Below are 26657 nucleotides of genomic sequence, written 5' to 3'. Positions count from 1 at the left end.
GGAGACCTTTGCTCCTACTGCAAAGATGTGCACCATCAGATTAATCTTAGCCATGGCAGCACAGTTTGGCTGGAAGGTCCATCAAATGGACGTCAAGAGTGCTTTCCTGAATGGTGATATCCATGAAGAGGTCTATCTCCATAAAGAGGTCTACATGACATAGCCCCTTGGTTTCAAGGTTGTTGATAAAGACCATCAGGTTCTCATATTGGTAAAAGCTCTCTATGGCTTGAAGTAGGCCCCTCGGGCATGGTACATAAAAATTGATAAGTACCACAGTGATCAAGGCTTCCAGAGGAGTTCTTCACACTCAAATTTGTACATCAACATTACTAACAATGACATCATCCTTCTGGTTATTTATGTGGATGATTTGATCAGCACTAGCAGTTTGGCAACTTTGATTCAAGGAATCAAACAGAATTTATGCTAGTCTTTTGATATGAGTGACCTTGGGCTCATGCATTATTGCCTAGGCGTTGAGGTTTGACAACAGTCTTCTGGTATATTCATCTCTTAGTCCAAATATGTCAGGGCTCTGTTAGACAAATTCTAAATGCAAGATTGCAAGCCTACATCTACACCTTTGGAGAAAGGTCTCAAGTTATATTCAAAGCCTAATTCTCCTTCCATTGATGATACTACATACAAGCAACTAGTAGGCAGCCTCATCTACCTCTCTGCTACTAGGCTTGATATCGCTCCACAATCAACTATATCTCATGCTTTACGATGGCTCCTAAGGCTGATCATTGGATGGCCGCAAAGCATGCGCTTCGTTATGTGAAGGGCACTCCAGATTATGGATTTTTATACTCTTGAAGTTCTAATCCTAGACTCAGTGGGTTCACAGCTTCAGATTGGGTAGGCTCTATTGATGATAAAAAGTCAACTTCTGGATATGTGTTCAGTTTGGGATCCGACGAAGTCACATGGACCAGTAAGAAGAAGCAAGCAGTTTCTCTACCCTCTACTAGGGCGAATACAGAGAGACTATTTAAGGTAGGATGTGAAGTTGTTTGGCTTTGTCGGATGCTTGGGGATATACAAATGTCACTAGCCGAACAAACTACTTTGTTGATAACGAAGGCATTATCAAGTTAGCCTGAAATCCAGTCTTCCATGAACGAACCAAGCATGTGGATGTTTCACTGTCACTACATACAACAGCTGGTTGAAGATGAGACAATAGATTTGTAGTATGTTCCTACCACAGATGAGACTGCAAATGAATCTCACCAAGCCTCTTAGTCCTAATAAGTTTTTCAAATTCAAAGGACAGCTTGGTGTTATAGATAGATTAACCATTAAGGCAGGGTACTACAATAATAGATAATTGTCTATTATTAGTTAATGGTAATCTATTGTATATATTTAGTTAGCTTTAGTTAGCTGTAGCTTTTTCAACTCTCTTTCTGCTAGAATCTATAGAATGTTTCTATTTTTTACAATCGTTTCCTGAGGAAACATCGTTCCATTCTTTTGTATATAATGACTTCTCGGTCTGTGTTAATAACAAGCAAGTATTTTACCAATTACTTCGTAATATTCCACTTACGTGAAGTGCCAGGAAGGAATTGCTGCTCCAACCACAGCCTCCAGAATATTAGAGCAGGGCATGTAACTCCCACACAAGGCCTGAATATTCAATCGCCAGTCCTATAGGAAATTCATAGGCTTTGGAAAATATAGCAGGGCTGGTATAGATGTACACAGGCCCAATTTCAGAGGTCACAAGACCTTTATTTACACACAGCTCCACCAGGAAGTTAAGACGTTGTCTGGCAGACAATTAAACACCAAAACACTGCCTCAATTTGAGAATTGGCAGCCCATAGATTGCAAACAATGTCTCTTGGCCCCAGATGCAGGCATAATCAAATCAATAGCAGCTTATTATCTTCCTCAGTCATTGTCAACTTCTCCAGCTTCAATAGACTTCTCAGATACAGTCAAATACAGTACAGAAGTAAAAATAAATCAATCCACCAAAGACCTCTTCCAAGCATCAATATCCTACGTAAATATTATTAACAAGATCAACTAAACTGATTGTTATATAAAAAACCATTGTTTGGACAAATCTTGTTGTCTCCAAGAAATTTTTAATTCTCCCTTATCAATGAACTTATGTAAAACTCTAAAACTAGACTAATCATTCACAAACCAATTAATTATGTTTGAAAAGGAGACATTATATTATAATATTCAAAATCATTTGGTCACCATTGTGAAGTAAGAAGCTGATTAGATAATGCAAAAAGAGTTCATGAAATCAAATACAAAGGGGCAGTAGAAATAAACATGTTAAAATATGAAAAGTTAACAAATTAAGGTATTTTTTCTATATTTTTTTCTCAATAATCAAACTGCTTTAGAACTTTGAAAACATATATATTTTAAAGTGAAAAAAAAAAAAAGAATTTCCTAATATTAAATGCTACCCGTTAAGTTCCTATATAAATAGTCTTTCGGAAAGTGTTATAAATAGGTAATAGAAAGAAGAGAATCCTCGGTGTTTTGAATTTTTGATTTGTCTTCCTCGAAAATTTTGAGCGATGAACTATTATACTATTTAATATTGTTTGCAATTACACTTTCCAAGTTAACTAGCATTCAGAAATTAAAATTGAACCTCTTCACAAGCCAAAACCAGTCTTTCAATCCTTGATAATGGCATATCCTCCACGTGGTTATAGTTTAATTCTCAAGAACTTAAACTCACCCATAGTTCACAACCCAAAGTAAGACGGTCATTTGTGCACACCACAGGAAGCACCAGGCTATTTGACGGAATTTGGGAAACTCGGGAAAACAAAAAAATAGCTGCATCTAAGGACTGAAAGAATATCCGAGCTCCGGCAAAGAAGAAGTTACCAATACTGCAAAAACATATAAGATTAAATAATGATGTTGCAAAAGTTGAGGAAAAATGTAAGAAAGCAACATGAGTACAACATTTTTACATGGTCATTTACTTTTCCACATTAATCATAATATTTCTATTACTGCACAAGATCTAGATGCCATAACATGCTGGGTATATATAATGACTAAAGCACTAAAACCAAAAGCACACATTTACAACAAACTATCATCCTTCAATAAATAATGCATTCAATAACAAGTATATTAATTTATTAAACATTAAATAAAAAGACGTGAGCGAAATTAAAATAAGTTAGGCTTCGGGGCAGATGCATTAAGATATCCATATAAGCATAAGCTGAGAGGATTTCAGTAATCCTGAGTTCATATTAATAATAAAATGTAAATTTTATGATAGGTTATAGAAGCTTATGTCAAAACCTAAAAATATCATTATTTTCAGTGTGTATGGTGGACTTGTTGACTACAATCAGAGTAAGAAATAATGTAGTTATTAGCGTACTTTCTTTGATGAGATGGTTACGGTTGATTGGTTGGATAAAACAGTTTTTGTTTTGGCTTTGAATTGCTACTTCCAAGAAACATCAATAGAATACTATTTGATTTGCGCTGCTTACTCATATTATTTCACAATTTCTTTCCATGATAGAACTTGTATAGTCAGTTAAAATATTAAAAAAATAATGCAAATGTATCCAGAAAGAATTAAGAGGCCACTATAACTGCAAAGATGAGGTATGTTTAGTGCCATTCCTTTTGGAGATTTGCAGCAAGTGGGAATATGATGTTCAAAATATTCACCATGTGCTTATAAAGTCCATGCTATGTCTCCAGACAGAAAACAACTTCCACATAGGCAGCATGTTTGTAGGCCTTAGAGAGGATCAAAAGAGAAAGATTTATTATAACATTTAGCCATCTTGTCTTCCTCAATGGCAGACAGACACTAAAAGAACAGTTCATGATATAGAAGGTCAGTCCACACACAAAATTATCAGGTTGCGATGAAATGATTGAAATTGATCATGTTTTGAGATTTTAGAATGTGCCTAACTCAATTTGAGATATTGTTAGTAAACTGTGATTAAATTACTAGATTATTATCACAATATGCCATTCTAGTTTTTCATTAATTGAGATGCAAATTTTTTCCATTATTCATTTGACAGTCAAAATATATTATAGCATAATTACACTCAACCTTGATCCTAAAGATGTGGGTGTGTAGCAATGTTCCACGGTGTTTCGGAAATCGGGACAGTAAGGATAGCAGGGAACAGATTTCTAGGACATTTCCTAGGCGGCTAATACTATGGGACGCTGGTGTGCGTGTGTGTGTATATATATATATATATATATAGATAGATATATAGATATATATATATAGATAGATATATAGATATATATATATATATATATATAGAGAGAGAGAGAGAGAGATGCCAACAACTAATAACAACAATATCAGTAAGCCATGAGAGAAGTCCTGCAACAGCACAATAAATTTTCGTAAAATATTACAACAGCAGTCTCAAACATCAAAAAACCATCGTCTATCAATATCTTAAAGTCCAAAATATGTATCCAAGGGCCATAAACATCAAATATGATAGTCTATGAAACTAAGCCTCATTCAAGTCATCAAAATCCGAAGATTTAACCCTTTTAGTCACTATCACCCTCTGGCAGAAGTCGATCATCTAATGTTAGCCACTATGGTCACTATACACTTTATAGCAAATAAAGTACAATCATAAAAATAAAATAACAGTGCATTTTATTGATTTCAAAACTCAAAATTGAATATTTTCAAGCATAGCATTGAGACAACTCAAACTTGGATTGCCTTAAAAATTAAATAATTGTGACTTTTAATGTGCATTTCACTGAATATATTTGATTCTCATTAATTTGAAACTAAAATAATTGTTTCAATTATCATACAATTTATTTGAATGCATTGTTCTGATTCTTATATGAAGGTATAGAAGCAAACAAAAAAAATTTTAAAATAGCTTTTATGTAAAAAGCCCTGCAAGTTCTATCTCTAGAAACTTAAATCTAGATGTTTGACGATATTTCAAACAGACAAACAGATTTCCTACAAAGTCTTTATGTTTTGTTATTTGTTTCAGTTTGTACTGTTTTGAATTTGTACGCTGCAAATGGTGTTTTTGAATACTTCTAATCATGCAAAATATGTTGGTGATGTAATAGAGATAATATCCTATCTTATTTTCAAACTTTCTCATACATATGAGTGACTGAAATCAGCTATAACAAGGAGTTGACATATTGTCACACTAACCATGTATCCTGGGAAAAACAAATGTCCGTCTACAGAAAAGGACATTTATACAAACACTTGGCATGCAATCTAGCTTGCGCGCTAAATTCATTCACTATATGGAAATTTAACAAATGATTACAATGCCAAACTTGTTGATGCACAAACATATTTCAAAATGAAAAGAACTTGGCAAGGAAAGGATTCAACGTGGATCTTTTTGATGGCGGATGGGAATAAATTTAACCTTTGTTCGCTATTGCAGCTCATGAATCACCTAACACTGCCAAAGGAAAATTGTTCCCAGCTAATAACCATGAGACACTGCTCCAAAGTATTGATCACAGCCTATAATGATTCAATGCAGGCCTTGTTATTCTGATCACAACCCTTAAATCTGCTCTAAGATATAAAACACCCAAGGAAGTTGTCCCTTCTTTAATCAATTTGTAGCAAATACTCAAAATGTGATCGCCCAAGATCATGATAAATAACTCTCTTGATTCTTCATGGAGTTTATTGTATTTTTTTTTTTGTAAGTTGCATAGGGAGCCAAAAAAAATTCAAGGTTAACTATGAAGGTCCCCTCAGTATAACTGATACATAGTTGCCTTATCCGGCCCATGGAGTATCCCTCCATCCTATCACGGTGTCCACTTACCTTCTATGGAGTTTCCCTCCATTTGGTTCTATTTGTTTCACTTTGAAAGATCATATTTATATGGAGTTTCTCTCCATTTTGATCTACTAGTTCTACTTTGAAAGATGATATTTATATGGACTTTCCCTCCATTTTGATCTACTTATTCTACTTTGAAAGGATGATATTTATATGGAGTTTCCCTCTATTTGTTCCTTATGAAGAGGATATTATTTATGGAGTTTCCCTCCATTTTCAGTTGATTTGACCCATCTTGAAGGCAAAATGTTGTTACTATTTCCAGTAAACATGCTGGCAAATTGAGATCTTGAGTTGATTTGATGCTTGAGTCACATGTTTACTGAGTTATCTTTGTCTCTCCTCATTTTTCTTCAATAACTAAACTAAGTGAATAGTGTTCCGCATACTTCATTGCTTAGATTGTGAGTCATGTAAGCGGTACACTCATTCACGTGCAGTAGGAAGATTCAGTAGTGGACTGTCTGTGATTGATGCAATGCTGATGCTACTAGCATTAGTTGATCTTGTCTTTGGTCTTTTGTCTATTAATATATTACCTTAATGGGAGCATTGATAAACACTTTTCATATCCATCAATTTTTTTTATATTTTGAGCATATGATTTATCTTGATATCAAGTTAGCTCCATTGCTTTGTGGTGACATGTTACATTTACATTTATCACTCTATCCCACTTTTCTCTATGAAATTTTCCTTATAACATTTCAAAGGATTGCAAACTTGAATATAAGATGAAATTCTCCTTTTGGATAGTTGCCTTGTTTCTTGTTTCTATTTTCTAGGTAATCCATCAAGTGCATACAAGACATTATTATTTGTTGTACATATCTTATGAACCACAAATCCACTTGAAGATGTAATACATTTGAAGGACATATCCACTTCTCTTGGCTCTCCAAAGATGTACCTACACTAACAAGAGACCTCTTGCACAATTGAAGACATTTCAAAGATGAAGTTGTATTTATTGTAAATTGGGTTTGATACCCCTTGTCGTAATATCCCCAAGTAAAGATTAAAGGGGAGTGTTAGAATGAGTAATCTTTCCTTGGTTGTATTTAGTAAATGACATAAACCAATGTATCCCTTATGTATTTTGTCCTCTTGTCCATGTGTGAGGACAAGTCATTTTTGTAATTCTTTTATTAAGGATATTAGTTTATTCCTCCTTAAGAGGATTATGACACTTGTTATGCACACACTTATGAATGTGGCAATCATTCACATGGGAGTTATTAAATAACTCTTCTTCTCATCTCTATCTAAGAGATGCTCCTCTCTCATTCTTTGTTACACACACTCATCATGTAGTTTTTTGTAATGAGCCAATGACTCCATAACTCTTCTCCTCTCTCTTTCATTCTTTAGGCTTTTGCCTCATTCATATTATTCACAAGGGGATTTCTTTGCTTTCCCCTATCAAAATAAGTTTCCTCTTATCGATTCATTGGTAATTCTTCTTCCGTGCTCCCTTTGGATTTGAGTTTTTGGTAACTATTTTCACATTAAGCTCTCTTGGATTTATTTCATTTTATTTTGTTCTTAATCTTCTTAAAGATGCACCTTGAATGATTGTTTTAACTCATGGATTCCTTTTTGTAACAATTTAGTTCATCATACCCGAATTTCTTACAAAGGCCACATTTGAGTCTATTTTTCATATAACAATATTGTTCCAGTATAGATAGGTTTCTTAAATTAGGTGCACTTTGGCATCTCCTTTTTGGCCTTAGCATATGTAGAAGAGATAACGGAAGACTCGCTAGGTTATGTCTTCAACTTGTTCTTAGATTTCCCTTTGGTAAGAGTGGCAATCAATGCATTAGACTTACTAACATCATTTTGACTAAGCTTTGATTGTTCCCTAGTCAACCTCTCACACAGTCTTAAAAGATGGCATTATAAATCACATACCCAACCCATTCATAGTGGAATAAAAGGAAATAGAAAAAAAAAAGATACCTATATAATTTTAAAAAAACAAGAAAATACTTATCTATTTTCTCTTTCCCATAACCCTTCAAGTGAGAATAAAAGACTTGAATTTAACAACCAAATAGTCCTCAATAGAAAGAAATGTATCAGCAGTCAGAGATGCTAATTGTGCTTCTAGCTATATAGGTCAAATTTCTCTAATTGAAACAAAAACATACTTAAAGTTTTCATGTAGCTCTTTTGGTGTGGTGAATTCTTCAAAGTGGAAGAATAAAGATTTTGAAATATGGAGGGCAATCAAGCCCATCGCCTCATCACACTTAATCCAAAGTGGTAAACTTGCAAATACCCTAGTAATATTGAGTATCAATCGAAGTCGAACACAACCCTTTTGACCAAAGCAAACACTCCATGCTCAAGTCCCAAGTGTGAATTATATCGTATGAAAATCTCAAATCATGATATTACCATGTGACAACAAAAAATGCACCCCAAGAAAACAAGCGCACCTTTGGACCAATGAACAATATAATTGGTGGTTACACACGCACTAATCAAGTCAATAAGAAAGTGCCAAACCAATGTACTTTTTCAATACAAACTCAAAAGGTCAAGCCACCACACTTGCACAAAAGAAGTCTTGCAACCATGTGAGCCTATTGCCACACTAACCTTTGGACCATTGAGATGCATAACGAGAGAACTCAATTCCATGAAAAAGAGTAACTAAAGTTTCTTAGCACTCTGATCAAAGCTCTGGTTGCTGACCCAACAAATGCCTATTATTGCAAATAGTAAACCCTAAATCAAGGCAAATAAAATATCTCGCAATGACTATAGGCTCAGAACAAAAAATATTTATGTAATCTGATAAATTGCCCCCTCAAGATCAAACCCGATTGACGTAGAAGCTGCAACAATAAGATAGTGCTAATAGTAATTACCATGAAGTGCCTACAACAACAAAACTCTTATTCCAAACAATGCAAGAACTAATAAATCAAACCAATGAGCTTTAAGTTGTTGCATCCAAACACCAAACACTAATGCTGAATAAACGGAGCTCGATCTGAGCAATGAGAAAATTTTGCGTTGATTAGGCAGGGACTGCTCCATTAACTACTGTCAAGCCAAATAAATAAATCATGAGCCTAGCAATTGACCAATAAAGTCTGCCAGTGCAGCACAAACAATCAAATGTCAAAGATCTTTCAAACTGCATTGTATATTGCTGAAAATGCAAACTAAAGTTGTCACTAACAAAAATATAACATATCTGTTACAAATTTTATTTCTGCCAAAATGGAGTATATCACAGCTACCGATGAATACCCCTTGAGCGATATGTATCACATCAATGAGGATATTGCCCTTGATAATGCAATGTAATTGGTTTAGCTATGACCAATGAAATTGCATTTAATAATAATGATTCAGCATGAAAAGGATTGTGCTGCCACCAATGAAAATGAAAGCTAGAATAGTCGACCTGATGAGGTGATGTTGATTATTAGAAAATCAAGGACAAACCAACCAAATAAGCCTTTATTTAGGCAGCCTCAAAACCTATGTTGGTAGGAAAGAAATGCAAGAAGATAAGCTTTGATAACATGTTAGAGAAGTGTTCTTGGTCAAAGATCCCAATATGTAGATAACTTTCACAAAGAGAGAGATAAGCAAACATTTCACCAGATGAAACGATATACTATGAGGAATGATGCAAATTTACACTAACCTGCTTATGTAAGGAAAGAGTGGAGATGAGTGCATCAATGAGATGCAAGGGTAGGTAGAAACTGTAGTGTCTCCATTTTTAGCAAGTTCTTGCAGTTGGCTTGGTTAGTTCATAGTCGCAACCCTCGTGAGTTGACATTGGGATTTGAGGGTCTCGGTTGTGGAGTTACTAGGCTTTCCAATGGCCTAAGGTGAGTTTTGGCTCCATTTTAAGGGACTTGCTATAAGTTAACAGTTGGTTTTGAAGAGCTCAATTGAGTTAGAGGAGTTGACTAATGCTCTCAGTTTTTATTTCTAGCTTCTAGTTTGGGCTCCAAGAATTTTGGAAGGAGCGTCTATTATTAGTAAGCAACCACATCAAGTTCATTCATCATTTTCTTTCATCAGGACCACTCCGATGTTGTCAGATTTTGCTTTTGATGCTTCTTCGGTCATTTTCGCAAGACGGGTGAATTATTATTAATAATTATTATTCAACTAAATATGCTAACATTGCTAGTTTTGGTGGTATTGTATATGACCACCTTAGGATCATAGCTCGTTGGAACCGGATTGAAAAATTTTAAATCAGCACAAGAAACAAAGACCTCATGTGTCATAATATCATGATATGGTGGAAAAGATCATTTTTCAAAGCCAAAAGGAAATTAATCAATTATATTATGTGACTATGTATAAAGCAAAAAGGCATGTAAGTGAAAGGTGTGTAGTTAAAGCTAAGTTGCACAATGAATATTACAAATATGGCTCCCATTATGAGAATTCATCATCCATTGAATTTTATTTTCTTTTGATAATTTTATAGGGTATGAGTTGTGAGTTCTGAGAATTCTTCTTGAGCTGTTCTTCAATTTCTTGCTGAGGTATAACAAATTGAAAGATTGCTCCCTACTATAATTTATTGTATCTAAGAAGGTGTTTTTGCATAAATAATGCTACCTGCGATTTAATAAGAGATTGAATTGAAAGCACAGGCTGGCCTATGATTTGGGAAAGAGAATTGAATGTGCTGAAGAAGCTGCAATTTGTCTATGAGAAACAGCTATTGGTATTTGGAGGCCAGCATCTTCCTTTTCTTGAGCTCAGGTGATATCTAAGAGGGCTGTGTGGTTTTTTCTTGTACCATGCATTTACATTTCTTGTGAATGTACATACTGTTGCAGAGCCGCATGCTTAATATAGGACCTGTGTTTCACAGTGTAACGAGACTCGGACTCGGCTCGGACTCAACAAGGATAACTTGACTCGTGACCCGGCTCTGACTCGTGACCTGGCTCGGCGGTGACTCGGCAAAGTGAAAAAACCTCGAAATTTTGAGATTTTTTAGGATTTAAAGCACATTCCATGCACCCATTATTGAACAAAGCGTAAAGACACAATAACATCATTAAATAGAAGATAATTTGATCATAATGCACATACTTAAAGTTAAAACTTAAAAGTCAAACATTGATTACATAAGTACAATACTACAAACTTACAAAGGTAAATTGCTAAAAGTAAATACTATATTACTAGTAATTAAAGTCAAACTAAGATAAATCCATCCAAACCATCAAAATGTATATGTATTATCATTTATGCATTATGAAATCCAACACATCAAGATTCAATAATCATCATCAAATTCAAATGTTCCAAATGCTAATCATATATTAAGTTAAACTGTTAAACAAAAAGTTAAAACAAGACTATAAGTCTACAGCTATGGCTCCTAGTCGGAGTCCTCATCATCATCCTCATCCTCAGGCTCATCCTCATCGTCATCCTCATCATCATCATCATCCTCATCCTCATCCCCAACCTCAGCCTCAACCTCAGGCTCAGTATAATCTATAAAATGCCTCTTAGTAAGGCGTCTAAGGTAGGTCCTAGATGTCTCAATAGCCATAGCATCAGCCTGTGAGGTGCCTCTAGGATCAACTGTACTCTCTGCCAATGTCTGTGAGGTGCCACTAGGAACAACTAGAGCTCTCTGGTCCTCTGCTGCCATAGCCACAGCCTCAGCGTGGCCCTCTCTATCTTCTTGGTCAAGCCACTATAGGTCCTCATCATCAAAGACAGGATCAGTAGCCTCAGTGATCCAATCAGACTCTGGATCAACCTCCTCTAGAGTAATCGGAGAGGTGTCACTATCCAAAATCTCCCTGATCCTAATGCGCAAGTTGTAGTGCACAAAGACTAGACTATTCATTTTCTGCACAGACAACCTATGACGCCTCTTCGAGTGGATGTGCTCGAACATGCTCGAGTTGCGCTCACATCTAGAAGCGCTACTTGGCTGGCTCAAAATGCGGATGGCGATTTGTTGAAGGTTTTTGGTTGAAGGCCCAAACATTTGCCACCATCTATCTGAATTTTGAAAAAAGGAAAACAAAAAAATATTAGTCTCATTTCAAAATTTGAACTTTAAGTTTAAAGCTAGAAATTTAGAAACTAGATTGTATAAGACTTAAGTTGCAATCTTTACCTAGCTGCAATTTTGTACGACCTTCTTTGCAAATTTGACTTGAAAAAATGGGCCCTGATGCATTATTATAGGCATCCATCTCAAGCAATATATCTGTGGGATTAGGAGACATCTTCGATATCACTGTGTATAGGCCACTAAGAACCTCCTCAACTGCCTTGAAATCATCACAAAAATGGTATGCCGGATTGAGGTAATAGGTTGCTGCGTGGATGGGCTTATGAAGTTGATTTTGCCATCTCCTATCAATTATGTCCCAAATAGGGCCATAGTTTTCCTCAACTCCTACATATTTGACCTTAATAGTCTCCTTGACCCTATCCATGCCCTCATAAATGTAGCCCATAGAGGGCTTCTCGCCATCAGCAACTCGTAGGAGGGCTACAAGGGGCTTGGTGATCTACAAAACAATTAAACAAAAAAACAATTTAGTGAATGATGAAACTTTCCAAAGTTGCACAATGAAAATAAAACAAAAATATGTATGAGACAAATTAATTTATAAAATTTTAAGACTTAAGCTTTTAAAATTTTAAATTTAAATTTTAAATTACCTCCACAATCTTCGAACATGGCTCCCAAAAATCATCATCATCATAAATGCATTTTGTTGCATCTATCCCTGCAGGGCTGCTGGCAAAGGAGGAGGAACTCCATTCTGGACCAACAAACATGCACCTCAACTCTAACTTTGAACTCAGCAAGGATTTTAGTGTGATAAAGTTAGAGGCAAATCTTGTAATACCAGGACAAGCCAACTCCTTTCCCTTCGTGTATTTCCTCATAGTGCTGAGGACCAAGGCATGATTATAGATGAACTTACAAAGATTTTTGGCCTTCGTAACACATGATTTCACCCATACAAGCTTGCCAATATCCTCTAACATGAGGTCGATGCAATGGGTCGCACATGGAGTCCAAAAGATTTTTGGGTGTCTCTCCATCAATAGTTTTCCTGCAGCAATTTTAAATTAGTTAGTAAACAATGAAATTTTTTGATGTATTAAAAATACTTTTAATTTTCAAAATTTAATGAAAAACTAAAACAACTTTTTTAGAAGTCGAACTTAGAAAGTTAGAAGTTAAAATTTTACCTGCAGCAACATAATTAGCTGCATTATCTGTCACCACTTGGACAACATTGTCTTCCCCCACCTCCCTTATGACCTCCTCAATTGTCTCACATAAGAATTTTGCGTTTTTCACACATGGGGAAGCATCTGTGGACCTCAAAAACATGGTGGATCCTGAAAGTGAAAATTAAACAAAATAATTATCATTCAAGAATCAATACTCAATAAAACAAAATTTTCGTTATTCAATAATAGTATACATTAAATTTTAGACTTCAAGAAGTAGAGCATGATGAATAACCTCCACTAGAAACAAGAAAATTTAAGAGGGTTCTGGACCTCCTATCTGTCCATCCATCTGTCATGATGGTACACCCCTTTTGGCTCCAAATCTTTTTGTGGTCCTCCAACTCAAGTTTCATCTCCTCAACCATATCTAGCAAGAGGGGGCCACTCAACTCATCTTCAGTGGGGTCTTTGAACCCCGCACCACAGATGGAAACTGCATCAATCATCCCCTGCCAATAAGGAGTCCTATTACATTTATAAAAACATTTTAATTAGCATATTTCAAATTTTCAACATCAAGTTAAAAGTATAAAATTGAATATAAATTTTAAAACTTAAAACATAAAACAATCAAATATAAATGAAGTTGAAAACTTGAAGTACTTGGCTACTATAAATGGAATGTCGCAGAAAAACCAAAACTTGCAAATTGCTCTTACTCCAACTTCATGTATCTCCCTATTCCAGCCCATGCTCTCAAGTGAGGGTTGTGCACCAAAAGTGGTACGCGGTACAAAAAAGTTGTCCAACTTACTAGATTTTCTGACTCTAGGACGAAAGGTAAAGCCAGCACTACTAGAAGGGGCAGCAGTAGTAGCATCACTAGAAGTGCAAGGAATAGATGTAGAAGAAGCACGAGCAACAGAAGCACTAGGACAATAGGGGGGACGGGAAGAACCTTCTCCAACACAGCCTACTGAATCAGAAACATTTGCAGATGAGCATGGAAGGGAACTAGAACCAATCTGAGCTAACTCTTCTAATTGTTTTCTTTTTAATTATTTTTCTTGTTCATATTTTTCCAAGGCTACATAACAAAAACGTTGAGCCTCAACAGTTGCAGCTCCACAAGGCTCAATATCATGACCACGTAAGCCAGCAATATGGTATTTTAATCTATTTATCCCCCCACTATTAATGGTTTTGCAAAATAGGCATTTTGTTTGAGTTCTCTTTCTACCCGGAAATTCTATGGCGAACTTCCAACACTCATCTTTTTTGTTTCCTTTAGAGAGCTTGGGTTTTTTACCTCCAGAAGCCATTATGACTTAAGTAAGGAAAAATGTAAAGGTTGCTGCAATAAGACATTTTAGACCAAATATTACCATTTCAGCATTGCATTTTATGAAGATCTAAAGTTATAAAAAAACTCATAAACAAAAAAAAAAATTCATGCAAAAAACCCATAAGCATAGATAAAAAAATCATCAAAATCTAAACAATCAAGTCTTACCTCTTTCAAATGCTTTGGGAAGTGTTGAGAAGAGCTCCTATAAACTCCTTGATGATCTAAATGCAAGCTCCAATGTCACAAATGCAAGCTTTTCTCCTCCTCCTTTCAGCTGGTTGCAAAACAAGAAAACTCTATTTCTCTTCTACCTCTCTCTCTCTTTCTTCTTTTCACTATAGACTGTTATGGGAGCCCTTTTAGGGTTATATGAGTGAGAAATGTAAAAAAAAAACATTAAAAATACTTGTAAAAATTTATATTTTAATAGCCGGATTTAGAGCCTATCGCCGCCGGGTCAAGATGGGCCGGGTCACGCGAGTCACTCCTCGTGACTCTCCGCTCACGGGTCACGGGTCATTGTGACTCGGCGAGGTCAGCACGGCTCGCTGACTCGCATGACTCGCCGCGAGTCACGTTACCCTAGAAGTTTCACTCACTGGGCCAGGGGCCGAATATTGAGAACCTGCAAATACATAGCAGGGTTGCGTTTGCTATTCCAAGTTCTTTCCATTTAATAAATTATTGTTTTACCAAATGATATTTGGTTTTCTTTAGAATTAGTGAATACATTGTTACAATTAAATTCAAAAGTTTATCTTGGCATTGTTCTTTGCTTTGAATTTCCATATATCTTTCAAAAAACACAAAAAAATATATATACTCAAAAAATAGGGGGACATTGGCATTTTTTCATCAGCATACCGGAAGAGACCACACAGGGTTTTTACAGAAACTAACTTCCTAGCTACAAATAATAAATACATAAAAAGCTATTATTCTCCTTAATTCAAAATATTAAATAGCAATACTAAATGCCTGAATTGGACTTAAGCACGAATTAATAAAATATCCAACAACACCAAGCTTGTTTTTGGATCTCAAGAATTGAATAAAACAAGGGGTACAACTATTATCCTCCTCAGTCTAGTAAAATAGTTTGTGTTTTCCAAGATGATATAGGGAAAGCAATTGCTAACATTTGATGCAGAAATTCAATGTAACTGCATGAAAAATAAGCAGATGAAGTCATAAGAAAAGTAATCACGTAGCACCTATTAAAATCTTCAATAAATAATGGATGAAAAAACACCAAGCTCGTTTATGGATCTCAAGAATTGAATAAAACAAGAGGTACAACTACCATCCTCCTCAGTCAAGTAAAATAGTTTTTGTTTTCCAAGATGATATAGGGACAGCAATTACTGATATTTGATACAGAACTTCAATGTAAGTGCATGATAAAATAAGCAGACAAAGTTAAAAAACAGTAAATAGAGAGTAGCTATTCAATTCTTCAATAAGCCAGCCTGTATTGCCGCAGAGTGTGATGGTCAAACTGTGTTGTTTTTCTTTCAACCACAGTTTTAACCCCATCGGTGTATCATTTTTACATTTTATGTCGGCGATGAGATCATGGGTTCATGACCTCACCCATTCATAGATGCAGATCAAAAGTATTTACCCTTAGAAAAAAAACACCTTGAATATATTAGCTTGTAAAAAATTGAGAATTCCAATAGATATTAATCTCTGATATTGATTTTAACTTTTATTACTTTCCAGAACAAAAAATCAGTCAGCCTTAGTCACTAAACAGAACATGTTGATTTACTCTAAAAAAAAAGAGAAGAGATTAAACATTGATAGCTATGATCTTCCATACAGATATAGGATTAAATTCAACGAGTCACCAAGCAAAGTACACAAAAAAGAGTACTAAGAGTTTCTAATGAAGCAAAATTATTTAGAGAAAAGAAACATTACAAAGGAGAATATCAATTATAAAAGAACAATTTAATGTACGTTGATGTTTGGAAATGATTCAATATTGATAATATGTTGCACTAGTTTACAAAGGCGTCATCTTAAACCATTAATAATTCAAATGCATACCATGGTTTAGATGAGTAGCCTAAGTATCTCTCCTATTCATTGACCGGATTCTAATGAGTTTGAATATATGTATTTTGAAATATGTATATTGATTCAATGTAATTTTTCATGTTATCAGATTCTTTATATATATTCTCACAAAACTACCATAGAAAGTGAACTAAGAGAGTACCTCCCATTTCCAAAACAAAAATTTTCAGTTGCTCGCCGAAGAATCTGCATCATAGTTTTGAAAATCGGTAAAAAACCTATATTAGGACTTTCTCAATTAAAAAATCCAGAAAAAAAAATGCATATTTATATATTCAGAAACTAAGATTATAGACATGTATTAAGTGATCATATAATCCTCATATAAATTTGCGATTAAAATTAGTAAACATTGGGCATTATCTACTTGTGTCCGAATGGAGCATAATAAAAAACAGTTAAGAGAATATAAATGCAGTTTACAATTCTGGCAGAAGCATTCCAATTAAGGAAACTATTGATGACCAAAGCTTTATACAAGGGATGAATTCTAACCTAAGCTGTAGCAGAGCTCATCAGACTCAAACAGCGACTATACTCTTGAACTAGTAGGTAATTGTTAAAGCAATTATAATTGGCATACCTAAATAATGCATCCTCTATGCTACTCACTTTGTTTATCACTGCGGTTTTTCACTAACATTGATGTGTAATATATGCATTTTATTTTCATTCCAACATCTCTTGAAGCTACAAATTTATTGGAGAGCACTGGGTTATTTTGGAATGGAGTTCTGATCGTGGCAGTGAGTTCAGGAGATTGAGATAAGTCCAAAGGTACATTTCAGATGCAGTTTCATCACTCTGGGAGCTCTCAACACCTCTAGAGAATTACAGTTTTTGGATAGCTACAATTATTATTCTGGTATCCTGAGACTTTTTACTTTTGTTGCCATTGTCAGAAATTATACTTGGATTATTTTAATATATCTATGACTTGGACGTTGTACACAAATATGTCATCGGTAGATATTGTGTAGCTGATGGGTTGATTAGCAAGCAGTCAGTAATTGTTATGTAGCCAATGGACCCCTTCAAGAAGTATATGTACACCATCTGAGATCATTATAATCATCATTGGAAGCATTATGTAAACTCTTTGGCATATATGCGAATAATAAAAGAAGTACTGCTGTTACATGTTCTTGTTTATTGTTTGTATGCATTAATCTATTTACCCCATACGGCAAACATTTGGCACCGTTGCCCAATGGACTGGGAACGAAGGCAAAGGAATGAAGACTAATGCCGAATCTGCTTAACAAGGATAGAAATAAGATAAAGGGAAAAAATGGAATACGCACCACACAAAAAAATTTAATTTTGGCATAACAGGCCGAGCACAGACGAAGGTTTCAGCAGATTGCCGACGGACACCGGAGCACCGAAGAATTGTTGGAAGAGACTCGACAATCGTTGAATTTTGTGGAAGAAACAAGGGAGAAATTTCTGAACCTATATATGCCGAGGGAAGAGAATCCAGACGGAAGGGAATTAACTAGCACGACTCGAAGTGCTGAGGGAGCACGAGCGTGGAGTGAACTCTTCGTCCGCGATACACTTCCGGAAGGAACAACTTTGCTTGAAGAAAACCCTTTTTCACCAAGTAACGCAACTGTTGGAAATAAGACGACTGTCTGAAACAACGTCGGTGTTAGAGTGCAGAGTGTCGGTGTGGGAGTGCAAAGCGTTGGTGTTGGAGTACAGAGCGCCGATGTCGAAGTGCAAAGTGTCGGTGTCAGAGTGCAGAACAACGCAGGTGTTACAGTACTGAACAGCGCCAGCACACAAAATTCAGTAATAATGGCAAGACCAAAGGAGAAATTGCCAAAGTTTGATGGTGATTGAATGGTCGACCCAATCAGACACTGTAAGACATGCGAAACAATTTGGACAATGAATGGCATAACTGACATAGATGAATAGGTACGACAATATCCAAGAACCTTAAGGGGTGTAGCAGTTGATTGGTTTGCCGACGCCGATCCCCAAAAATTAACTACACGGGCAGGAGTTAAAAAGGAGTTCATCACCAAGTTTCAATTGTTGCGGGACGATAATGAGATAGTAGCATAGATCTACACCACAAAGCAAGGGAAAAATGAAACCATCAGTGTATATGCTAGAAAGCTAAAAGAATTAATAAATAAAATGGAAAGTAAGCCGGCAAATGGGCTGAAAAAGCGATGGTTCATTGAAGGACTACGCAGGAAGAAAATGAAGATTGTGTCGCCATCATCATACACCGAAGCACACAATCGGACGATGGACATAGAGAGCGAACAGAAAACAAAAAAGAAGAAGAAAAGTAGCCCATCCGACTTAGATGATGCGTCTTCAGAAGAAGATAGCAGTAATGACGAAAAGGGCAGCAAGAAGGTCCGAGCTCTCCAGAAGGATATGATCAGAATGATGATGGAATTTAAGAATATGCAGAAAAAGACAAAACTCAAACGAGCTATAGTGCAAAGAATGCAACACAGAAGGTCACATGAAGGGATCCAATCCGAAGAACCAGTTTTGTGAGACCTGTCAAACTATGGGACATTCCACAAAGGAATGCCCCTTCAATATGAAAACAAGAGGACATCAACAAGTGCTTTTGACACAAGAGGCTTCTACGTCAGGAGGAAGCGGAAACACCAACAGTGACGGTGCCACTTCGGGTGCGTACAGAAATAATAAAAGAGGGCAAAACAATAATACCAACAATAATAATGGGGGCCGCAACCGAATTCAATATGATGTGAACGGCCATCTGATGATTCAATGCCAACCATGCAATTTGTGTGGCCACTTTGCACGGAACTGTACATCAAAAAATGCACCAAAGTTGTTATGCAAATGGTGTAGTCCTAGAGATCATGAAGATGCCAAGTGCCCGAAATCGGGAGTGAATTTGATCAGCATTGACGCGGACGAAGAAGTCTTGGCAATCACCCGTAAACAAGCAAAACTATACCCCGACCCGACAAAAGAAGAGAAGAGATTGGAAGAAGTGCAGGAGGAAATTGAGAAAGCAACGCAGGCAAGGAAATCACAATTGAAAGTCGCTACCGGTACCTTAACAAGGAACTACGCCGAACAAAACATCATACGGCAGATATTACAAACGGAAGTACCAGTAAAAATAAATGATCCATTGCTCACAATGCCTCAACTTCGTTAGGCACTCACAAACATCGCTCCAATTGCTAAATTACCAGGAGAAAAAGGAAGAAGGTAACTGAAGCAAGTGCAGAGGACCCAATGTTGCTAGCCCTCGCATCCGGACAGCATCCGAACGTCGTCGAGATGGGAATTCTGGGAATTGTTCTGAAAGACACAATTGTGGACGGAGGGTCAGGCGTGAATGTGTTACCAAAAGATACCTAGAAGAAGTTGGGACAACCGACATTGTGGCCACCTACCAATTACTGACGGCAGACCAACACAACATTAAACCTCTCGGCGTCCTGATGGCACAACTAGTAACTATTGGAATACAGCCATTCCTACTTGATTTTGTCATCATCCCGCTGAAGAGGTGAGGATATGACGCCATTCTGGGCCGTGGATGGCTCGTACAAGTAAAAGTTAAGCATAACTGGAAGAAGAATACACTATCACTAGAAAGCAAAAGGCAAAAATTCATTATTGATTTACACCCACAAATGGTGGGCGAAGAAGCTCTATCATCTAATTCCGAAGAATAGGATGAAGGAAAGCAATGAATGGAACAAGATCAGGAAGGAGTCCTACGGTTGGAAGGTGGGTCGACGGACAATGATTTGGATTCAGTAAACGGATTAGTTCACTAGTAAATGGAGGATTATGAGCTATTCCAGAGCTGCAACATACTAACGATAAAGGAAGGGCACAACGAAGACGAATTTCCAAAAGAATTCACGGAAATAAAAGAAGGGGAAGCGCCACTGGATGAAACTCCTGCACATGAATTCGATGAGGGAAAGCAAATAAAATATGACGAAGCCACAGTACAAACCATGAATTTGGGAGATGAGGCCAAACCAAAAAACATACTGGTGGGGGATAACTGGAATCCAGTACTAAAAGCAGCAGCATTTAAAATATTTTTGGAATACAAAGATGTATTCCCATGGATATATAAGGATTTGAAAGGAGTTCTGTCAAACTGTGTGTTCACCGCATTCCGTTGGTTGAAGGTGCAGTGCCTGTATGGAAGCAACCTTACAGGATGAATAAAAACTATGCGGCACGGGTTATAGAAAAAACAAACCGAATGCAGGAGGCCGGTATTATTTTTAAGGTTCAAACAAGTGAATGGGTGTCACCCATAGTCATATCCCTGAAGAAGGATACCACCCAGATCAGGATATGTGTCGACTTCAAATGTCTCAATACAGTAACAATCAAGGACCCCTTCCCGATACCCTTCATAGACAATATATTGGAGGAAGTAGTTGGACATGAGATTTATTCATTTATGGACGAGTCCTTGGGATATAATCAAATTCGCATGGCAGAAGAGGACAAACTGAAAACGACATTTGTGGTAGAAGGGGGGGTGTACACATACAAACGAATGCCATTCAGCCTGTGCAATGCGCCGACGAGGTTCCAAAGAATCATACTGCACATATTCGACAAAATATCTGTTAGAAATTTCAAAGCATTCCTGGATGACTGCGGACTTGGCCAACCGGCAAGCAACGTGGGCAGCTGAGCGTGCAGTACTATTGCAAGATAAGGAAACAGCCGAGCAGGAATTGCAAATATCTAAGGCCCAAGCTTTGGACGCAGCGCTTCTTCTGAAGGAAGCCGTAGAGGTTAATACGCGGACTCAGAAGGACTTGCGCATTCAAACGGAACAAGTGTACAAATTGCACCAGCAACAGAATTCTTCAGAGACGCAGCCTCCTCTCTAGTATATATTATTTCTATATTGTATGTTGTTGTCTCCTATTTTGTTAGTTTTGAAGTCGCCAGGAGACGACTTTTCTTTTTGGGGGGGGGATGATGTCATCAATAGATATTGTGTAGCCGACGAGTTGATGTCATCGGTAGATATTGTGCAATTAACGGGTAGATTAGCAGGTAGTCGGTAGTTGTTATGTAGCTAACAGACCCCTTCGATAACTGTTATGTAGCCGACAGACCCCTTCGGGAAGGTTCTTCGGGAAGTATATGTACACCATCTGAGATCATTATAATCATCATTGGAAGCATTATGTAAACTCTTTGGCATATATGCAAATAATAAAAGGAGTACTATTGTTACATGTTCTTGTTTATTGTCTGTATGCATTAATCTATTTACCCCATACGGTAAACACAATGTAATTATAATTTTTATTATAATGTGACTCAAAGATTCAAAAGAGTAAATAATATCAAATCACATGATATGGAGCAAAAGGATTTATATTTAAAAATTAATTTTAAAATACAATGTTTCAAAATATTTCATAGGGTGTATAAAAAAAAGTTCAGGATACTTATTTCATTCATTTTAGATATTCGATATTATCTTGCAACCCCAGTTGTGGAGACCTTGAGCAAGTTTGTTCAACAACCCTAGAACAAAAACCTTCAGCAAATATTGCGTTGGGGAGGAATTTCTTGAATGCTTCTCACTGGCAGTCTTGGTGGGTTGAAAAAAAATGATCATATATGGATTCCTTGATAATCATTTTAAGCTTGAAAAAATGAGTTCTCACAAATGGAAATGTATTAAGTATATTGGAGGATGCCTTGGGTCTTTGTGATTTTTTTATATCTTTTTTGTTTTGGCCAATCCAAGCATTGATCAATCTCCCTTCTTGGTCTTGGATAGAAGTCTTGTTGAGACTTAGGCAAGCTTGCACTAGATACAACTCCTTGAATTCCAAACTGGATTCCTCTACCCAATGCATGACTTTGATTTTCTGTTGTGGATCCCAACCTTATAGTAATTGGGGTGATCATATACTTTTCTTAAATTACAAGGGAGAGGATTTGCACTGTATTAAATAATTATTATAACTGTCTCCAAGTTTCATGCTTTAGTTAAGAGGCAAAAATTTCAAGGATTGTTGGGCAATGTCCCACCTATATCCTCAAATGTATTTTCATAGAAATGACCTACCCTTAAAATGTGACTAGGCCTGATGTCCTAGGGATCTTTAGTTTTTCCCTTGCTCATTTTTCCTTGTTCTCAGTCTTCAAAGTAGTGATTTTTCTTACTACAACAGGTGTACTGGTGTGCAGTTTGGTTGTCCTTAAATAATTAACATGCGACCAAATCGATGCCTTACTACCTTTTGAATGGATATGAATTGATGATTGTCTTTGCTCAAATGCTTATTTGATATCTTTCTTCCATGGATTCAATAATGTCCATTCAAACAAATTCAAGTTTCGATGCTCTCTATTTCTCTGTTTCCTGACTGCTTCCTTCCTTTTTATATCTCCTTATAAGCATGCAAAATTTGATGCCTTCTCTAAATAACGTTCTTTTTGTTCTTGTCTTCTTGACCTTGCAAATAGGACAAGAAACACCTTCACTCAATGGTCTAAGACTCTTTGAGATCTCCCATAATTGAAACAGTAATCTTCTACTATGCAAGATAGCATCGCCCTTCAATGTATTTACCCCACATCACATGTCGATGTGAGAAGCACTGTTTGAAGCATGTCTTCCTAAGATTCTAGACTTGGCATGACGAGAGTTTGAAGACGTCATATCATACAAAATTTAAAAACACACAAACTTCGTGACTAAATGTTGAGTCTGCAGTGTGGTTGATCCTTGGTGTTAGATCAGTGTATTTTTATCTCTCTTGTTTTTCTTCAATATCTACTCAAGTCTTGCTTAGTCCTTCAGACAATATCTCTCTCTGCCTTTAATTCAAGAGATCTGTGGCATGTATCAATGCTCGGAAATTCTAGATTCATTGCACTTAACATTTAGGAACTATTAGCAATGCATATCCATTACTATGCATAGACAAAAATCGTTCTCTTCTCTATCTGCCCATCACTCTTGAAGACTTCACAGAGATCAAACATCCTTCACCTCACCCCAACACAACATGTTGATCCCAAAGACATCATCGACTTGCAATCCAAGCTCGTTCTTGCTCTAATACCATGTTGTTTTTGTGCCTGTTTAACCACAGCAATATCCCATATCATTGTTGCCCTCCCAACCATAGACGACCAACCGTTATCATCTCTTCTGAGCATTGCTTTGCTGAATAAAGATGATTGTATATTTTTTCAATGCCAAGAGAGGAAGACTCAATCTTCCTTTATACAAGCAGGCTTGAGAACTTTGTTTGTTGATAACCAAGTTGTTATCAAGTTAGCTCGAAATCCTGTCTTCCATGAACGAACCAAGCATGTGGATGTTCACTATGACTACATACGGCAGCTGGTTGAAGACGGGACAATTGAGTAGCAGTGGACTCCTACAGCGGATCAAACAAAAAACATTCTCACCAAACCTCTTGGTCCAAATAAGTTTGTCCAAGTTAGAGAACAGCTTGGTGTTGTCGATAGATTAACTATTAAGGGAGGGTGTTATGATAATAGATAGTTTCTATTAATATCATTTATTATTTAATGGTTACCTATTGTAATCTCCAGTAAATAACAAAATGTTTCTAATATTTAGTTTCTTGTATCTAGAATAAGATGTTTTAGTTCTTTATGATTGTTTCCTTAGGAAACATCGTTCAATCTTTTGTATATACTGATCTCTTGATCATTGTTGATATAACGCAAATATTTACCAATTACTTCGTAATATCTATGATCGAGTTTTGTGCTCAAATTTGGTATTTTCTAAGGAGTTTTGAATGTATTAAGGATATTTGAATAGTGTAGGTTCTTTAATGTGATGTTCATTATCATATAGGGTAGACCCATCTTGATTGAAGCCATTGTGTAATGTCCCCTCTACGCGCTAGACATAATGGCGCCTTGTTGGTCTATCTTTCCATCCAGATAGGCTAACGGCATTTGTTTTGAGGATGCCACCCAGTCACAAGGATATTTTTGGTTTCATTGGGGGAGATATTTAAGTGGGAACTCCTAAGCTTAAGTCACTTCGTTTTATCAAGTTGATTTATAAAGTACTTTATCATATAAAGACACTTTACGACAAAAATGACTTAAGTGACTAAAAGACAAAATAGGCTTTTATCCTACATTGCTTAATTGTTCGTATCTTCCCTCACTTCGAGGTTATAAAAGCAAGCATCTACTTTGAGATTAGTACGATAAAAATATGTTATTGAGCTAAATACCAACAGGTTGCTTAAATGTAACTGTGCTTCCTTAAGCACGAAACCCCTTAAGAAAATTGGAGAAACTGGACATAGCCCCAGTCTCTCGTTGTAGATTGTATCTGAAACAAGGAAGGAAATGCAGATTGTTAGATAATATCAGCAGAGGTACGTTGAATAAGAAGTCTATATGCATGAACAGGAATGTACGGATTCTTTGACTAGGTAGCAAATGACATCATAAGTCTAAGGGTTCAATAATTGCGTGAAGGTGCATTCTGAGCGGCAGTAGTAGTCTTGAAACTACACATCATCAAAAATAGCATGGAGAATTGAAGAAGTTTGAACACAAGGTTTTTGAAAGGTGAGACGTCCAATTAAGGCAACGTCACCCTCACTCTATCAACTCGTAGTCATTCAACAATCATGTTAACTAGTATAGACAAACGCAAGTATAACAGGAGAGCACTCTATATTGGGATCACTACAAACTGTACATTTCCCTAATCAGGTGGTGCCTAGTTCGGTTACCATGAGGAGCTAGGGTGGTAATTAGCGGCCATATCACACTCTCAGTTCTAGTATAGCGTGGGTGTAGTAGTAGCATCCGAGCAGCAGCATAGTAGCAGATTTCAAAGTTGTGCGAGAATTGCAGAGATTGGTGGAAAAATATAAGTCAATACCGATTAACAGCAACCTTCATCAATTAATACCATTTCATGGCAAACAAGGGGATTGGCTCCAATAGTGCCTTCAGTTGATACAGATTAGAAGGCTCATGTCCTAATGCCAATAACAAGTTCCTTATACCAATGGTTTTCTCTGCATTTTGATTATAATATTTGTTATACTTTTGAATTGAATGTAATAGAAACATAGGGGAGAGGACCAAATACTTCAACACCCTAACTTCGCGCTTATCAAAACCCTATGTAAAAATTTCAAATCACTCCCAGTTTTTTACAGCAGCTTACTTGGCAAGTCATCTACTTAAAACTAAGGTTTCAAGTCCACGTCACCCATTATGATGCCACATCAGCATGCTTTTTGCCAAGTTGTCCAAAACAACCCAAAAAAAATTGAGACCAATGGTCGTGCATAAAGGGTACCGGTAGTTGAATAGCTGATGTGGCATCACTTCATTGGTTAATTTTTATAACTAAGGGGTTTTTTCAATTTTGGGTGGTTAGCATTGTACTAACAACTTTAAAATCACAAGTATTGGTTCAATGTTGTCAAAAAAAATTGGACATTAAGTCAATAAGTGTAGGTATCAAGTGAACAACTCCTATCACAACAGGTGAACGGGTTGAACAGGTTGAACAAGGTGAACGAGTACAGGACACTCAAATGGCTCGTAATGAGAATGAACAAGAACGGGAAGTGAAGGAAATCTTGCGAGCTATTAGACATGGGCAGAATAATATTGCTAATGCACTTCAGCAACTTATAGGTGCTATGCAACAGTTAGCTCCGCCTCACAGGGCAGCATCGAGTCATCACAGTGGAGGTGGTAGTGTGGCAGGGTCACCCCAGGATGCTAGGGCCCCCACATAGAACACTGAAATGGCCTTTGATGCCCATTTTTGATGCAAAGGGAGAGGTAGCACCACCCACGACACCAGCCTTACTGCCGAATAATGTTATGGCTATGTACAATGAATGGGATCTGCTCCCTGATCAAATTAAACTGGATATGACTTTTATTCAATACATGAATCAAAAAAGGGAGACAGAGAGACCATAGTAGGACAGGAGGCCTAGAACACAAAATAGGGATTTGAAACACACCAAGAACAAATTATATCTCCCCATTTTTTATGGCAGCAGTAAGACATCCGCGAGAGCTTGGATTCACAAGCTAGACACCTACCTAACACTTAAACCCATGTTAGAGATAGAAGCCATTAGGTT

General features: G+C 36.7%; 2 protein-coding genes across 5 annotated transcripts in view; both read right to left on the bottom strand.

Moving 5' to 3' along the window:
* Positions 1-26657, bottom strand: part of MEE18 (maternal effect embryo arrest 18) — a 366229-nt gene that overhangs the window by 252969 nt on the left and 86603 nt on the right. For all 4 annotated transcript variants that reach the window (XM_089800288.1, XM_089800291.1, XM_089800290.1 and 1 more), the window contains exons 5-6: positions 16655-16698; positions 2726-2882 (exon numbers count right to left, since the gene is read on the bottom strand). In XM_089800288.1, the coding sequence (XP_089656414.1) occupies positions 2726-2882; positions 16655-16698 (201 nt within the window). The remainder of the gene's footprint in view (positions 1-2725; positions 2883-16654; positions 16699-26657) is intronic.
* LOC149538898 (uncharacterized) lies at positions 11152-13721 on the bottom strand. The gene is made up of 5 exons (XM_089800287.1): positions 13372-13721; positions 13092-13244; positions 12552-12952; positions 11998-12397; positions 11152-11879 (listed from the first exon to the last, which is right to left on the bottom strand). The coding sequence occupies exons 1-5, from the start codon at positions 13583-13585 to the stop codon at positions 11566-11568; spliced, it is 1482 nt and encodes a 493-aa protein (XP_089656413.1). The 5' UTR covers positions 13586-13721; the 3' UTR covers positions 11152-11565.

This window comes from Cupressus sempervirens, chromosome 9, assembly GCF_028749045.1.
Source record: "Cupressus sempervirens isolate cs-2001-9-10 chromosome 9, ASM2874904v1, whole genome shotgun sequence".
In the NCBI taxonomy this organism is placed as follows: domain Eukaryota; kingdom Viridiplantae; phylum Streptophyta; class Pinopsida; order Cupressales; family Cupressaceae; genus Cupressus; species Cupressus sempervirens.
Note: the sequence above shows the minus strand (reverse complement) of the source record. Positions and strands in the feature narration are given on the sequence as shown.

Coding starts and splice junctions, on each gene's coding strand:
- LOC149538898 (XM_089800287.1), bottom strand. CDS start 13,585: ATGATTGATGCAGTTTCCATCTGTGGTGCGGGGTTCAAAGACCCCACT. Junction 12,953..13,091: donor AGCTAATTATGTTGCTGCAG/GTAAAATTTTAA, acceptor AAATTGCTGCAG/GAAAACTATTGATGGAGAGA. Junction 11,880..11,997: donor TCGTACAAAATTGCAGCTAG/GTAAAGATTGCA, acceptor TTCAAAATTCAG/ATAGATGGTGGCAAATGTTT.